General features: G+C 50.2%; 1 protein-coding gene and 1 long non-coding RNA gene across 3 annotated transcripts in view; one reads left to right on the top strand and one right to left on the bottom strand.

Annotated features, from left to right (window-relative positions):
* MAPKAPK2 (MAPK activated protein kinase 2) overlaps positions 1-16,514 on the bottom strand; it is a 45,210-nt gene that overhangs the window by 16,740 nt on the left and 11,956 nt on the right. The window contains exon 1 of one of the 2 annotated variants that reach the window (XM_038541992.1): positions 13,020-13,133. The exons of the other annotated variant lie outside the window; for it this stretch is intronic. Within the exon in view, the coding sequence (XP_038397920.1) occupies positions 13,020-13,118 (99 nt within the window). The 5' untranslated portion in view covers positions 13,119-13,133. Of the gene's footprint in view, positions 1-13,019; positions 13,134-16,514 lie in introns of those variants that run through there. 2 annotated transcript variants of the gene reach the window in all.
* Positions 13,156-14,565, top strand: LOC111096601. Its single transcript, XR_005361843.1, has 2 exons — positions 13,156-13,696; positions 13,960-14,565. It is a non-coding gene; the product is annotated as an uncharacterized LOC111096601 (long non-coding RNA).

Raw genomic sequence — 16,514 nt, 5'->3', positions numbered from 1 at the left:
GCAGCATCACCCCTCGGCACCCCCGGGCCCCAGGCACCAGGCTAAACACGTGGGGATTTAAGGAGCTCGCAGACGAGTCAAGGAAACAGATTGGAGGAAACAGAAACGCTCTGCACCAGGAGGTCCCTAAGGGCTGCTTAGCTCCACATCGGTCTCGGACAAAGCTTCGAACGGATTCTGACTTGGACCATCTCGGCCTGGCCTGGGCTCCCGGAGAAGCCCCAGCAGACCCAAGCTCGATTCCTTTATCAGCAGGGTTACTGAATTAGAGACCACGGGGGGCCAGGGGCCAGAGCCCGTGGACGGCCCCGCACCTGAGCACCTCGGACCTCGCAGAGGTGGAAAGGGCGACACGGCGAAGCGCTGCCGCAGTACGTGCGGCTGTTGTACGTGACGATGATAACGGGTTAGCCACGGATCTGGGGCCGGGCCGAACTCCACGCTCCCTCGGCCTTGCTCCTCGGCCTCGGTGACAATGCTGTCACGTCTGGCCAGGCCCCCAGATAGCCCTCGAAGTCGTCATCCTCACCCTCTCACCCTCTCACCCTCTCACCCACAGAACCAATCTGATTTTGTCTTTGGAAAGATCTCCAAAACATTCCATCTTCCTTCTTCCAGTCTTGTTCCCACTTGCTTGGTTCCCTCCTGTCTTCCGTGCCTTCTAATCGGTTTCTAGATGGTAGCCTTAGCCTGTTCCGATACATCCCGTGTCAGGCCCTGAAAGGCAAATGTGAGCAGGACGTGGTCTTCCTTGAACCTGTTCCCTGGCTAACAGGACAAAACCTAAACCCCCAGCCTGGTCTTTCCTGGCTCCTACCTACAAGATCTCCGCCCTCCCCTCCCAACACATTCTCTCGACTTGACCTCCCCTGAACTTCCCCGTTCTCGAACAAGTCATGTCTCTATGTCCACATCCTTTAAGCACCAACGCAGCGTTGCCTCCTCTGCAAAGCCTCGCTGGTGACCACCAGTCAAGCCCCTTTTCCCTCTCTGCTCTCCCAAGACTCTTGTTAAACTCCTACTTCTACACTCATTGGCATTATTTATAAGACCATTTCTCTGCCCCTGCTGGGTAGACCCTGTGCCTCTCAGAGGCTGGAACTGTATCTTATTGGTTTTTTTTGGTTTTGTTTTGTTTTGTTTTTTGAGGTATAGTTGACACTTGATGTTCCCTTAGATCTTGTTCACCTTTGATGTCAAACCGTAGGCCGGATACATGGCAGTATGGCCCTACTCAATAAATACCTGCTTGTTCACTAAACCCAGGGAACAGCTCCAGGGACAAACCAAGAAATGCCTTCTGTGGCTTGGCCTAGTATTTTACCAACAGACTGGCTGAAGACAAAGACTAGACAGCAAGCTCATCAAACCTGCAGGGAACCAAAAACTGGAGGTGTCCTGAGTAACTATCTCTAAAAGATTACAGTAGGTGGAAATACGAGCCAAAACAAAGCCACACATCCAAAAAAAGGCCTCTAATAGCACATGATAAAAGAGCCCTTTCTCCAATCTGACCCGTGTAACACGAGGAGGGAGAGCAAAGGCTGTGAAGCCAGGCTGCCCGAGGACGGAGGAGTCTCGGTTCCTGCACTGACCAAGCTGTGGCCCTGAGAGTCTCCTAACTCCTGTCAGCGTCCTTCAGTGTAACACAGAGATGACACCAGCATCTACCTCGTAGGGATATTGGTTAGGTGACAGGAATAATGAAGCATTTGCAAATAGAATCGTGCCCCACTCAGTAAACTCTATGCGTTGGTGCTGCTGCTGCTGCTGCTGCTGTGGTTGGTAAAAGCTACTTCTAAGAAAAGAGAAGAGAAGCTATAAAGCACTGTGGTTAAAAGCGAGGACCTGGAACTGGATGGTCCTAAGTTCAAATGTCAGCTCTAAGCTTAGTAGCTGCCTGAACTCAGGCAGTCACTTTACTTTCTTTTCTGTTGGTTTTTTTTTTTTCAAGATTATATTTTTAAGAAATCTCTACCCCCAGCATGCAGCTCGAACTCATAACCCCGAGATGAAGAGTCACACACTCTTCTGACTGAGCCAGCCAGGTGCTCTGGTTCTTTCCTTTCTAATCTCCACTGTCTTCATCCATTCAGTGAGGCTTAGTGATGGAATCTGCCAGAGACATCCACTTCAGGGTTCTTTCACGTGGAGAAAAAAGACAACTAGAAAGAAACGAAATGTCCACGAACAGAAAAGTTGTCAAATAAATTACGGTACATCCATAACGATAGGCAAAATGAGATACAATTATCACAAGGAATGAGGTGGATCTAGACATACTGAGATCCAAAGTTCTTCAAAAAAAGGTGCCCTGCAGTGAAAAAAAGTAAACTGCAAATTGATACATTCTATTTTTGTAAAATATTTTGAAAAAAAAAAACAAGAGGAAAAGCAAAAGAAATGTTGTGTATGTGCATTTACCTACACTTCTCTAAATATAGACTGACTTGCTTTGCACACTAATATAGAACCACACACATGACCGTGCAAAGCAATCTTAATCATCAATGGAAAAAATGAAGATTGTTCCATGACCTTTAGAAATTTTTGTCAAAACATTAAAAACTCTCTGTCGGGTATAAATGAATAGAGAAATGGAAAAAATAGTAAAACTTGTGTTTAGTACACTGTAATAAAAAATACTAGACATTGAGAATGAGTGTGTCATTTCTTTGTGAAGAACTTATCCAGAGTAGCTGGGAGAGTGCTTGTCTTCTCGTCGTTGGACACACAATCCACCTCATCTCCGCCTCTGCAACCTGCCATACTCTGTCCCAAGTCTGGGTCACTTTCCCACATTCCATCCTTTGTGCTTTCGACGTTGCAAGACACCTCCAAGAGTGTGAGGGGTTTTTCACTTCCTCTGGAACTTCTTCATGCTTCCATCACGATCACTCATGTCAATGAGTTTGCCTTCCAGAGTTCCTCTGGCTTCATCTGTAGAGTCATGGAATGTGGAGCGGTGGAAGTGTCGACATTCCCACAGCCAGCTAGTAATTCCATGTAAGCTCCGTTTACGTTCAGCTCCAGTTTCACTTCCAGCATTACTACTTTCCGAATCTTTGTGAAAATGCATCTTTGTTGGTCAACTCCCTCTTTTGATTATCCATGTTTGCAAACGGTCACAGGAGGTTATCACTAGGGGACACAGAGGTAACACAAGTGCACACTTTCCTCTGTGTGTGAACCCGACAACAGATGGGCAGCAAGTGACCACCACTGACAGACTCTGAAGGAAGGGAAGTGATTGGGCGCTGATCATAAAAAACATCTGTTATGTACATAGTGATCTGTGGATTGCGGAGCGCGCAGCAAAGTTTAGACTGTGCAATTACTCAGAGTTAATACACCACAGCAAGTGAGGTACTGGGGGCCTGGGGTTACTTAGCTAGGCTGTGCTAACTGAAATCCATGCATACTGGGAACTGCGAAAAGCAAGGATGGTCCTCCATAAAGGACATAATATGGAAATACATATACATATATATATAATATATAATTTATATTTATATATAAATATAAATATAAAAATAATATATTATATATAATACATATATAAGAAGAACACTGGTTACCCTTCAGGAAGAGCTTTATTTTTACTATTTAAAATTTTTTCAGTGACTAAGTTCTATGCCTTAAGAATGGTCTCAACCTGAAATGATTTTCCCCTTCAGGGGACACATGAAAATACCTGGAGACATTTCTGATTGTTGCAGCTTGAGGGGCCAGGGAGTGGGCATGGACAGGATCGCAAGTGGGTAGAAGCCAGGGGAGTTGCTAATTCCTGGGAAGCACAGGACAATCCCCCACCACAAAGAAATACCTGGTCCAAAACGTCAACAGTGCCAAAGTTGACAAACTCTGTTTTAAACCAAAAAGTTTTTATTAAGTTCATTTTAGTGGTGCCTTTCTCAGAAGGTGGTAGCAAAGGATAGAGTGGTGGCGAGTAGAAAGTACAGAGTGAATGCCATTAATACCAGAGGCTCTAGATGACTTCAAATGGACAACCTCAAAATCGCCTGAGATTTGTGGTAATTTTTTTTTTTCACAAGCATTAGCTCATCTGCCTCCAATGCCACGATGTGGCTGCTAAGAAGTGAATATCACCTTCAGTTCATGGGTGGATCTAGTCCTAGAACAAGACAGGAGTCCAGGCCCAACCACATCCAGAATTCAGCACTCACCTCTGAGCAACACATTTGAAAAAGAGCATTTAACTTCCAGAGGGTGATGACCAGGACATTAAAGGTCTGAGAAAATGTCAGCTGAGGAACATTTGGACCAATAGGGACAATTAGCTTGAAGAGAATCCCTGAAGGAATGGCTGAGGGACGAGATGGGGCAGAGGTCCTGAAATTCTATAGGGCTCTCGCACGGAAGAGGCAGAAATCAATAAGGAGCTGCCTCATAAGAGAAGAGGTCAGTCAGGTAATAAGCTCCCCATCCTTGGATACATTCAAGCAGATGCTGTCAGGTGGGCTCTCGGGGGATTCCTATACTGAGTAAGAGAATAATCTAGGTGAGCAAGAAGGCACTTTCCACTACTCCCAAACTTGAGTGCAGAACACAATGAGAGGGCAGGGCGGAGTCCAGAACAAGTAACAACAGCCTCCTTTGACCCAGCAATCCCACTCCTAGGTATTGACCCAAGAGAAATAAAAACATTATGTCCACAAAAAGAATTATGCAAGAATGTTCATAAGCTTTATTCATCATAGTCCAAAACTGGAGACACTTCAAATGTCTATCAACAGGAGAATGGATAGGCAAAAACATGATATCCATACAATGGAATACTACTCAGTATAAAAAAGGAACAGACTCCCAATGAGGTAACCATGTGGATGAACCTTACATAAATAAGTTCATGCCGATGGTTTCATTTCTATGGTGTTTCCACAACAGGCAAAACTTATCTATGGTGAAGAAACACCAGAACTGTGATCGTTTAGAAAGGATCATGAGGGAACTTAACTAAACATTTTTAGATGTTTGTTCTAGGTCTTTTCTTTTTTTTTAAATTTTTAAAAAAATTTTATTATTTTTTAAAAAGATTTTATTTATTTATTAATGAGAGAGAGAGAGAGAGAAAGAGAGAGAGAAACAGAGACACAGGCAGAGGGAGGAGCAGGCTCCATGCAGGGAGCCTGACGTGGGACTCGATCCCAGGTCTCTAGGACCACGCCCTGGGCTGAAGGCGGCGCTAAACCACTGAGCCACCCTGGCTGCCCTTTTTTTTTTTTTTTAGAGAGATGCGGGGAGGGACAGAGGAGGAGAGAATGTTAAACAGGCTCCAGGCTGGGCAGGGCTCAAACCCTGAGCTGAAATTAAGAACTGGTCACTTAACTAACTGAGCCACTCAGGAGCCCCATGTTGACTCTGTATCTTGACAGACGTTTGGAATTCAAAGACGGAACATTTATCAAAACTCATCAAGCGATACATTTAAATTTTGAGCATGTCACAGTTACATAAATTTTACCACCAAAACCCAAAAAAGTAAAGGCACGAACAAATGCCAAACTGTAATTAATACTTCCGTATGTGGAAATGTTGAGGGGAAGCACACTGATGCCTGCAACTTACTATAAAAGGCACCCCCGAGGGTCACCTGGGTGGCTCAGTGGTTGAGCATCTGCCTTTGGTGCAGGTCGTGATCCTGGGGTCCTGGGATTGGGTCCTTGTACTGGGCTCCCTGGGGGGCGGGGAGGGAAGGCTGCTTCTTTCTCTGCCTCTCTCTGTATCTCTCATGAATAAATAAATAATTAAAAGGCACTCCCGAAAGAAGGCCGATGAATGGATGAGAGAGGGAAAGATAGAGAAAGATAGGAGAAAGCGGGCAGAGTGAAATGTCAATGGTAGAGCCACCTAGGTGGCTGGGCAGATGGGCAGTCCCCAGAGAATTCTTTCAAGGTGGTTGCATGTCTCAAGTATTTCATAACAAAAAAGGAGAGGAAGACGGAAGGAAGTAACAGCCAGTAAGGATCACAAGGGGAAAAGAGGTGTCTGTAGGGTCACAGGAAGAAGGTGGCAAGGGAACGAAGAGGAACGGTTTCGGCCAACATCAGGACCTCTCAAGGGCAGAACTGCAAAAGGTCAGGCCGACCTGGGGACAGGCAATCATGGCCAAGAGGGAACGCATGTGAGCTTGGTGCTCAGACCTCTGCGGTCCTAAGTCCTTGTTCCCACGAGACCAGCTCCATGACCGTCAGACAAGTCCTTGCCCCTTGCTGGCCACAGTACTGCCCCCGGAAACTCAAGGGACCAGTTTAGAGGATCCCTCGCGTGCCTTCCAGCTCTGACAGTCTACTGTTCATTGTGTCTGCGCAAACCATGTTTCTAGACAGGTGCCAGAGGACGCAGAGACCCGGTAGCTTCGGCATGCCCTGGCCATCGTACCCATGTGTCCCCGAAGAATGGGATTGGGCGTGACCAGCTCTCTCCTGTCTGCACGTGGACCCTCCCCTCTAGGGTCTAGGGTCTAGGGTCTGTAGGTTAGCCACAGCCAACACCAAATCAATGACCAGGAGCACGCCGCCCCCCCAACACACAGCAGGTTTCTGGGACACAGGGCATCATAGAAACCCCAGAGAATTATGGGGATACATTTGGTAGAGGCAAAACAAATCAGTAATAGTTTGCAAAATCCAATTTTAATAATTTTAAGATTATCTACTCTACTATCCTCCTCCTAACTCCCAATGGCCTGGATAATTTATACCCGATCGCACACAAACTGCCAGGTTTTCTGTGTCATGTTTTCTCCACTCTGTGGCTCTCTACCCCAAGGACACACAGCCCGGAGTTTGCCAAGGGATAGAAGCATCTGCCAGAAAGCTGACTGACCTGGTTCTAGTCCCAGTTCTACAATTAACTGCTGAGTACCTACCTGTAGACAAGTCACTTTTACTCTCTCTCCTCTCCTGTAAGATCTAAGCTACACCAAGCCTACCTGAGGTCTCTAACTCTCTGTTCTTTGACATGATTCTCCAATCTTCCTAGGTAAGTAATACTATCTTAAAATTTGTTCAATTTGTATATATTCCGAAGCCCTTCTGTGTATAACGTCACCTTTAAATCCATAATCCAGGTGGAGCCGGTGTGATCCTCATTTTAGGCACATGGAAACTAGGGTGCTGAGGGTTTGAGATATTTGCCAAGGTTCCCCTGCGGTTGGTGACGCAGGGGAGGGATACAACCCAGGGCCCTGAGTGGACTATGCAGATCCACCCCCGGCCGCCCCCCGAAAGGCACAGGGGGCCCTGGGAGCCCCTTCCCCCATTTCTGTACCTATAACCAGCCCCCGTCTCGCTGCCTTGCCCACCCAGGTTTCCATGGAAACCAGAATCTAGTGCTTCTGGCCTCAGATCTTAAAGGGGAGGGTACATGTGTGTTTCTCAATCCAAAGACCGTTACCTCACAAACCAGAAAACAACTTCTGGCTGGACTTCCTTCCCGCCTTTCTCCTTAGGGCAGGGGGTGGGGGTGGGGGAGGAATGGGAGAGCACACTGCGCAGAGATCAGGACTCGGAAATGGGAGCCAGGAGCCTGGAGGAAGTCTCTCGAGTGCCTGGGGGTGGGGGAAATCCCACTCCTCCCTTGGAATCACTGTGGCACATCACCTAGGGGAAGTCTGGGATGCTCATTATGCAGGACAACCGGACACCCTGCATAGGCCCAGATGTGCCACAGCTGGGGGTGGGGGTGACAGGAGTGGAGACCCAGCCAGGCTAGGGCCTGTGGGGGAAAGGAAGGCCAGGCATGCGGGGTGCCAGCCTCTCCCCCGAGTCCATGCCCACTGCTCACCAGGCTACGGCCACTGATGACACAAGAAGGGGGAACAGGGACAGAGGGCAGGAATGGGGGCTCAGACAGTGCCCTGCCCTGTAGCCTTGAGGGGACAGCAGGTAAATGGCTTGGTCCCTTAAGGCCCGGACATCTAAAGACTCTTCTGAAAAAGTAAAGCCCCACCCTGGGGTAAGAAAGAATTTCCATAATGACCACTTGGTCTATCAGTGGCCTGAATGCATTCCCAGCAGTGGTGATGCATCCCCAGCCGGTGGGGGAAGGAGGGAGTCATCCCCTACTCTTCTCCTGCCGGGCAGTCCTCCGGGCAGTCCTCGGCCACCCTTACACAACACCCACCTCCAGTTAGCTCAGAGGTTCCTGGCAAGGGCTCCCTCCCCAGGGACCGGAGCGAGCCCACGAGGGTCAGAGCTGCTGGTCCCTCCGGAGACACTGGAGCCTGGGAGTCTGCAAACACAACCCCAGTTGGCAGCAGCCTCTAACGCTCCTGTTTCCCAAACCAAAACCTGGCCCACCCAGACTTCCTGTGCAGGGGCAACGGACGGGAGCATCTGCCCTCTCTCCACTAACAAGGGCAACAATCAGAGGGACTGGGGGTGTTCCCCCCGCTCAGTGACTCTGGGCCTCGGGGGCTGTGACCCAGGGAAGGCGAGAGAAGGCCAGAGGAGCTGGGAGGTAAGGGACACCTCACCCCACTTCCTAAGAACAGACAAACCCCTCCCCCTGTGGGAGAAGGTCAAAAGAGGAAAAGCAGCATAAAAAAATATATTAACACATACATCCATACAAACAGGGAAATCCTGAGCCCGCCTTAATTATACAGAGGTCTTCCCACACGGGCCATGTACAACCTCCACGAAGTGACTGGTTCCTACTCACGGTCCCATTTTTTTCCCAGTGGCCAATTTCCTTAGAAATCCTTTGCATTCTAGCAAAGCGGCACAGGGAGGGTACTGAGTCTGCACAAGCCTCGGGAATTCCCTGGAACTGGCTCTGTTCCCGGTGAAGAACCCAGGAAGGGCCCCCCCAGACCTTTCTTAAGGAGCCGGCCACTCACACCCGTCTCCTGTCACCAACTGTCTGAAAGCAATTCTAGCCAGGACTCTCGAATTTTAAAACATCACAAACTTGATGAACCCCACCTCACAATTCTGATTTCTTCCTTAAACTTAAACCAAAATGGCTTCATCTCTGCCCCTCCCTCCCCCCCCTCCCCGCCTTGGGTAATGGAGAGCTAAGTGTCTTCCACCCTCCAGATGCCTTGTGGCTGGTGAAGGGGAGAAAATATCCTGCCCACCTGCTTCTTCCCAGCTACCAGCTCGGGGTTCAACACAATCTTCCCCCATCGGACAAGGAGAATGCAGAGATAAGGGAGCTAAATCTCGCTCCCCTCCACTCCAGGATTAGCAAGCAGCTGCCTCTGGATCACCAGCCCCTCCCTTCGATATGGAGAGACTCTCAGCAGCCGGGGCCTCAAGCAGGGGTGTCTGTTCACTGCTTGCTCACCCCCCACGCTGCAAACTGCCGCTTCCCAGGCATGACAGATGTAGCTGCTATTCAGCATGTTCAAGCCAGGACAAAAGCCTTCTCCAGAAGCACAAAGCCAGCAGGGATGCAGACAGGGCCAACTTCAATAGAAGCCACCTGCCAGGGGCCCTTCTCTGCCACACCCCCCAGCACACACGCACACACACACATATGTACACACACACCTTTTAAAAATCTCTCCAACTTGGGCTGACCTAGAGTCAGGTGAATTCTTCTCGAATCACTGGCAGCTCGCCCAGAGCAGGGAGGTGTACTGCCATTTCCCTAACAGTAGACTAACAGTAGACTCTAAGGATGCTAATAATTAATAGGTTAAAAAAAAAAAAGGGATTCCATAAATGTCAGGAGCACTAGGTTACAAAGTCAAATGGATTCTTTTGCTACAGAACTTCTCAGAGCCTTTAAAATGTTAATGTGAAAAAATAAATAAAAAATAAATAAAATAAAATGTTAATGTGCATGCAGAGCATTTCCCAGATTTATCTCATCAGAGCATCTTGGGACCGGCATTCCACCAACACATTCCAAGACCGTCTGGTGCCTGGAGAGATGGGTAACTCTCTCCTCCACCCTGACCCCTGACCATAGCTCTCCTACTATTGGGAGTATATAAGAAAAACATGTTTTCCCTTCGATAACCTGCCAGTGAACAGACAGGTGAACAGGTTAATGAGCGCACGCAGGCTTGGGGCATCTTCACCCTCAGTTCAACTAGTGAAGTTTCCGAAGGACCGTTACAACTTCAGCAGAGAGACTGAGCCTCTGCACACACCCGAGCCAACGTCGGCTGTGAATCACCTAAGCCTATGTCACCAAGGACAAGGGCTCAACCCCAGGCCAGCCACTGGGTATTCTTCCTGTATCAAGTCTCCTCCTAACTACCCCAACTGTTTTGCATTTGCCTATATGGGTAACCGGGTCATGCACGCAGCGTACACACCTGCGGTCAGTGAGGGGTCACCACCAAGTGTCACATGGTCTGGGTGAGCTCAGCCACCGATGCCACTAATCCCCACAGAGAAACTGAAGAGGATGGCAGGCAAGGGTTGTCACCCGGGCTTCTTCCCGCCACGGGCCAGATACCAATGGAGAGGTCACAATGAGTGACAGACGCTCAGACGGGACACGGATGATGTTAACGTTTCCAGAAAGTCCAGTGTTTTTGTATTCAAACTATATATCTACATCTCGGGTTGTCTCCAGAGGAGCGGACAATAGTCTTCCCCCACCTGCTCCCTGAAAAAAATTGTTTATCAGACACCCTGATTTCGGCCACATGCTCCTTCGGGAGGCTCTCTGGTTTCCCGGGGTGGGCTCTCTGCTGCGTTCCCGATAAAGCAGGCTCCGGACAGGCACCTCCCACTGACCTCTGCGGCTGAGCACAGAGGCAGGTGTCCTGGTGACAGGCTGCAGGGTCCTCTCAATGCCCCCCCCCTCCCGCCCCGACACACACAGGAAGCCTCTGCCTCTCGAGCAGTTGCCCCTGTTCGGAAGCCACGGGCTGTTCCTGGTACGCGAGTTTCTTAGAACAGTGGAGCTGGAGATTGCGGTTAGTATCTGGGCAGCAACCAGAGGCCGGGGAATTCCTCCCGCCGGTTCTGACCTAGGGAGGGAGGAGGCCGAACGTCAGCTCTCGCCTCTCCACGCCTCTCCACGCCAGCGGCAGCGCACAAAACAAGAGGAGACACAGAGAGGCAGCAAGGAGGGGACCGTCTCTATTTAGCCCTGGATGCAAAAGTGTGCTTCAGCACCTCGGAAAAAGCCCCCCCGTTTATTCCTAGTATGTTTCCCCAAATTTCTCTTCTTGTCCACTGGGCAAAATGAGCCTAATCCATACAGGCTGGGGGTAAAAGGGAAGCCCGGCAGCCGTTCCCAAAGAAGCCTCCTGCCCTCCCCAGGCAGCCCCAGGTCCCGGCAGAGCAGCGACAGGAAATACCCTTTCCGGACACCCGGCCAGGCCGCCTGCCCCGGGGCCCCCGCAGGGCCAGAGAGAGCCCCTGACTCCGCTCATTATTCCATTTATCGGAGCCGGGCAGCTTCTGTTTGGATGTAGCTGCTTCTGAAGCAGACACTTTAATTCTTGATTTCAAAAACTTTATTGTTTAAATACCAGTTTTGCCTCTGAGGCAGCCAAGGCTCCAGGCCCTGCGTGCTAATTATCAGCTGCTAAACAGCACTTTTCTCTGAGGAGCTGCTGGGGCCCGAGGCCACTGGGGAGAGAAGGCTGCCCTGGGAGACGGGTTCCTGCTCCCCAAGGCGGGCTCATCGGAATCCCGAGGCCACACGGGCAGGAAGACTACCCCACTTCTGGGGGCACACGCGACACCTCGGCTAAATACCTGGTGCTACGCTTTGCACTGGGGGATTCCGAACAAATGGACACAGTCCTTGTCCTCAAGGAGCTCAGAGTCCAGGGCAGAAGGACACAAGAGTGACTGTGATTCAAATTCAGAGCAGATTTACCACTAGTATGAACTACCTACTAGCATAAGGAAAGGAGCTCATCTACCTGGGGTGGGGGGTGGGCAGCAGGTGAAATCTAAGCTTCGAAGGAGAGCTCGAACCCTACCAGGACATGAGATGATGAACAAATGGGAGGCCCAGCAGAAGATCTGGGAGCCTAAGCAAGTACTCAGAGTGGGGAGTAGTGGTCTCTGAAAGGGGAGTGTATGTGTGTGAGGGGTGGGGGTGGAAGGAAGGTCAAAGCCAGCTTGTCTGAAGGCCATGTTAGGAGTCTCCATGCATCACGCTGGAGGCCAGGGGAGGGTGCTACTGAAGGTCTCTAAGCAGAGTGATGTTTATGGTCCTACCTGATGGGCAAAGGATGGCTGAGTCTCCCAATGCCTCTGAAGGCAAACAGATCAGTGCTCCCAAAAAGCAAGCGTTAACCATGCAGAGAGAAACAGGGACTCTTTCCTACGGAACGGTGTGCAGAGAGGGGGAGGGTACACATGGTCCACACCGGCTGCACAACCTCTAGGAGCCTCCACTGACAGGGTCCACCGCGACACGGACCTTTCCTCAATCTCTCAGCAAGGCCCGATAATTGGAAGGATCAGGGCAATGATGTCTCATCTCTGCATCTCCCTTGAGCCCTTGGCAGGCTGAGTACTCTGAAAATGAGCCATGACGTCAGGTCACAGGCTGTGTTCAAATATCTGCAGAAGACGGAGTACAGGAGACGGAACTGAAGCACTCTGTGAGGCTCCAGAAAACGCAACTAGCACTAAGGAATATTACAAGTTCAGGGAACAAATTTTGAACTCAGTAAACAGAGAACTTTAACAACAGCAGCTTTTTGTTTGTTTGATTTTTTTTGTTTTGTTTTTTTAATGGTAAGGTTTTCTTGAAAAGGGGTAAGCTCCCCCCATCACTGGAGGAATTTAAGCTCAGGATCAATAGATCAGTGGTAGCCAAACCCAGATAATGATCAGATGAGAACACACATACCTGAATGCCACCTCTGTGGTCTCAGACTCAAAAAGATATGGAGAGTGAGGCCCAGGCATCTGTATTTTCAAATGTTACCCACAGGTGACAACTGACTTAGTGCGGGAGCCATGGGGCTACCTGACCATCTACTGGGATGTAGTCCTAAACAAGACAAACTAAATACTATCTGAGGTCCATTTTTAAATGATTACCACCTCTTTACCCCTTACCTGGGCCTTAAAACCTCTCCGTGTGCTCTTCCACAAATCCCCTTCCACCTCGGATAATTCTCTACCAGGGTGCAGAATGATGACCTTAGAGTCCAGCATTGTCTAAGAGAATGTTCTGAGATGATAGAATGTTCTCTAGCTGTGCTGCCCAGTACAGTGGCCACTAGCTACATGAGACCACTGAGCACTTGCAACGTGGCTACTGCTACAGAGGAACTAATGTTTCGTTTTATTTATTTAATTTAAATAGCCACATGTGGCTAGGGCTACGCTACTGACCAGCGCAGCATCCTGTGAAAGAGGGCTGATGTGTTCATTGTGGGATCCAGGTAAACAAGCAAACTCCATCCACCACCACCTCTCAGAGCTCATGTCCAGCCTGAAGGGCACTAGACAGGGAGATTAAATTCAAAGAAAACCGCAGGAAAAGAGGAGCTCTATGTCAGCTGTACCAAAGACAACAGGTACAGAAAACAGCCCAAACTAAAACTCTCACCCCTACGGACTTTGCCCTCCTCTGCTGGAGAAAGCAATTAACGCCAGCAGCACTAGAAGTGCCAGCAGCCACCACGCACCCCAGGCAGTGGGGCATTTCCCAGCTTCCTCAGAGCAAGCAGGCCTCACTCTCAGGGATGACCTAAAACACCCCTTGGTTGACTAAAGCCAGGGTCGCAAAGGTTTGTAGAGAACGTTTTGGCCACGGAAATTTGGGGGGCACAGAAATCCAAGAAAGGGGAGGGGAGGGGAGGGGAGGGGAGGGGAGGGGAGGGGAGGGGAGGGGAGAGGAGAGGAGAGGAGAGGAGAGGAGAGGAGAGGAGAGGAGAGGAGAGGAGAGGAGAGGAGAGGAGAGGAGAGGAGAGGAGAGGAGAGGAGAGGAGAGGAGAGGAGAGGAGAGGAGAGGAGAAGAAGAAACACAACCCCAAACCCACTACTTTTCCAGACCTCAAAATTTCCCATCAGGAAAATAAATCATCTGCATGCTTTCAAACATAACTGGATTCCTGCCCAGGTACAGTACAAAGGCCAAATTCAAACCTGACCAAGAACTCCAGATTAACGTGTGTGGTCTTCCAGCCTTGATTCCCGCCTCCCACATGTCAAGGCCCTCTGCCCAGCACCTGCCTAGGCACATGCTCTGAATCTACCACCGAGTGTGATTACCTGAGCCGAGAAGTATTGCCTCGGCCTTCTAGAATACCCAATGAACACAGCCGGATGCGGGAGCAGGAGAGGCCAGGTGGGTGTCGGGAACCACCTGTCCTCCCTCACCAGCTCCCACTGTAAAGGAGAGGCCGCTGGGCAGCCCACCAGGCAGCCGGCCTGCTGCAGGGCCACGGCCCTGGAGGAGAGGGACGGGGGAGGAAAGAAAGATCTCTACCAAGAGCGCGGGGGGCAGGGGGGCGGCCAGTGCCCTCCATCAAAGACTAGAGGCTGTGACTGAAGTTTGAAGTTTACTGGAAGATGGTTTTCCCCTTCTATAAAAAGAGAAAAAAAAAAAAAAAAGAAAAGAAAGGAAAAGAAAAGATCGTGTTGCAACTTCCTTCACCACAACACTCGCTCAGGAAAAAACCCAGGCCTTGCTTCACTTTCCCAGCTGTGCTAACGGTCGGCTCCGACCTGAGCCCGGACTCCGGAGGCCCCGAGAGGCAGGAGCCTAAGGTGGCCGGAGCCCGGGCCCGAGAGCCGCCCCGGCACCCTGCACGCCGCCTGCCCCCCACCCCCCCACCTCAGGCGCGCAGCTCGGCGTGGCCCCTCGGAGCCGGACAGGAGTCCCGGGAGGGCCCAGCGGCCCATAAAAGTCAGCTCTGCCACGGGGTCAGCCCGGCCAACTCCTCATGACTCCTTTCCTCCCCGGCTCTACTGGACGGCCGGCCGCCAACACCCCACCCCAAGCATTTCCTATTACCACGGAGATCCCTGGGAGGAGGTCAGCCTTGCCCCCCTGGGCCGAATGGAAGGTGGGAGTACCCAGCGTCATTCTTCACGTTATTCCTCAAGATCCCTCCCACCGGCCACACTTTTATCTGCCCCCCACCTTGTGTGTCACAGGTGTGATTCCATGATGTGTCCTCTGCCCACTCCGGGCAGAGCTGACCCCCTCCCAGGTGTCCCTGGCCACACAGCCCCGACTCCACCACTTACCCACCGCCGCCTCCCCGAGCCTCTTTCTTTGTATTAAACCCAGACATCAGACGTCCTGGCCTGCCTGTGTCAGAGACCGTCAAATGAGAGTATGTGTGAGAGGGCACAATCCGGATCGCAGGGCTCATGGGGGGGGACGGGGGTCTTTTTCATCTTTTTCACTCCTTTTATACTCACACAGGTGTTCACTCCCCGTCTGGACCATCAGTTCCCAAAGGCAGGGCCCATACCCTATCAGTGTAGCGATGTGCACAAAATAAGCATTCCATAAATATTTGATGATACAACCTAAACTGCTAGGGCAACTAAGTACTAAGTTACAACGGATTCGTAGAGGAACTATATAGAGAGGCAGTATGGCAAGCCAGAGGGAGCGCAGGCTGAGTCCGACCCTCCCAGCACCGGCAGCCTCATGGCTCTGTACCTGATGGCTCCCCTCCCAGGACTCCCAAGTGCAATCCCAGTGCACCTTCCCTGAGCCACACACACGCCCAGCAGTCCAGGGCCTCCTTTCTTTTTGCCACCATGTTTTTTTTTTTTTTTTTTTTTAATATTTTATTTATTTATTTGTGAGAGAGACACAGAGAGAGAGGCAGAGACACAGGCAGAGGGAGGAGCAGGCTCCTTGCGGGTAGCCCGATGCGGGACTCCATCCCGGGGCTCTAGGATCACGCCTTGGGCACTCAACCACGGAGCCACCCAGGCGTCCCTTTTTGCCACCATCTGACAAGCTGTATCATTTAATTGATTATGTCTTGTCAGTCTCCCATTGCTAGAATGCAAGCTCCATGCAGACAAGATTTTTTTTTTTTTTGGTCTGGTTTGTGCACTTAACAGATCCCCCCAGGGCCGAAAATAATTGACGGCGCTTAGCAGGTGCTCAGTAAATCGTTGCTAGCAAATGCACTGTTCTGAACGTGTCTGACCACTTTCCCCTTCTGTAAAGTCTAAGTGTTCTGTAAAGACTTCGACCTTGCAGTATTATTTAAGGGATTACCAAGAATGTAAGTAAAACACCTCACACAATGCCTGACACAAAGTATCTGCTCAATAAAGACTTGTTATTAATCTGGGAAACCTTCACAGTATTGCTAAACGGTTAACAGTGATCTGAATGAGGCAGGAGACGGAGGACTGTTATATGCATCAGGGTCCCTGTGCCGCTCTGATCTATCCTCAGGGAGGCTGCAGAAGTCATCCTCAGCGCTGCTAATTAATTTTCTCGAGTAGTAAGTTGCTTCGGATCACAGAGGGATAGAAGGCACCCTAAGGCAAATCCTGCTTAGAAAGGCAGGAGTCTAGTCTAAGCTGCTAGAAAGAATCAGCCCTCATTGTTCCAAATTCCTCTCATCT

The sequence above is a fragment of the Canis lupus genome, chromosome 7 (assembly GCF_011100685.1).
Source record: "Canis lupus familiaris isolate Mischka breed German Shepherd chromosome 7, alternate assembly UU_Cfam_GSD_1.0, whole genome shotgun sequence".
In the NCBI taxonomy this organism is placed as follows: domain Eukaryota; kingdom Metazoa; phylum Chordata; class Mammalia; order Carnivora; family Canidae; genus Canis; species Canis lupus.
Note: the sequence above shows the minus strand (reverse complement) of the source record. Positions and strands in the feature narration are given on the sequence as shown.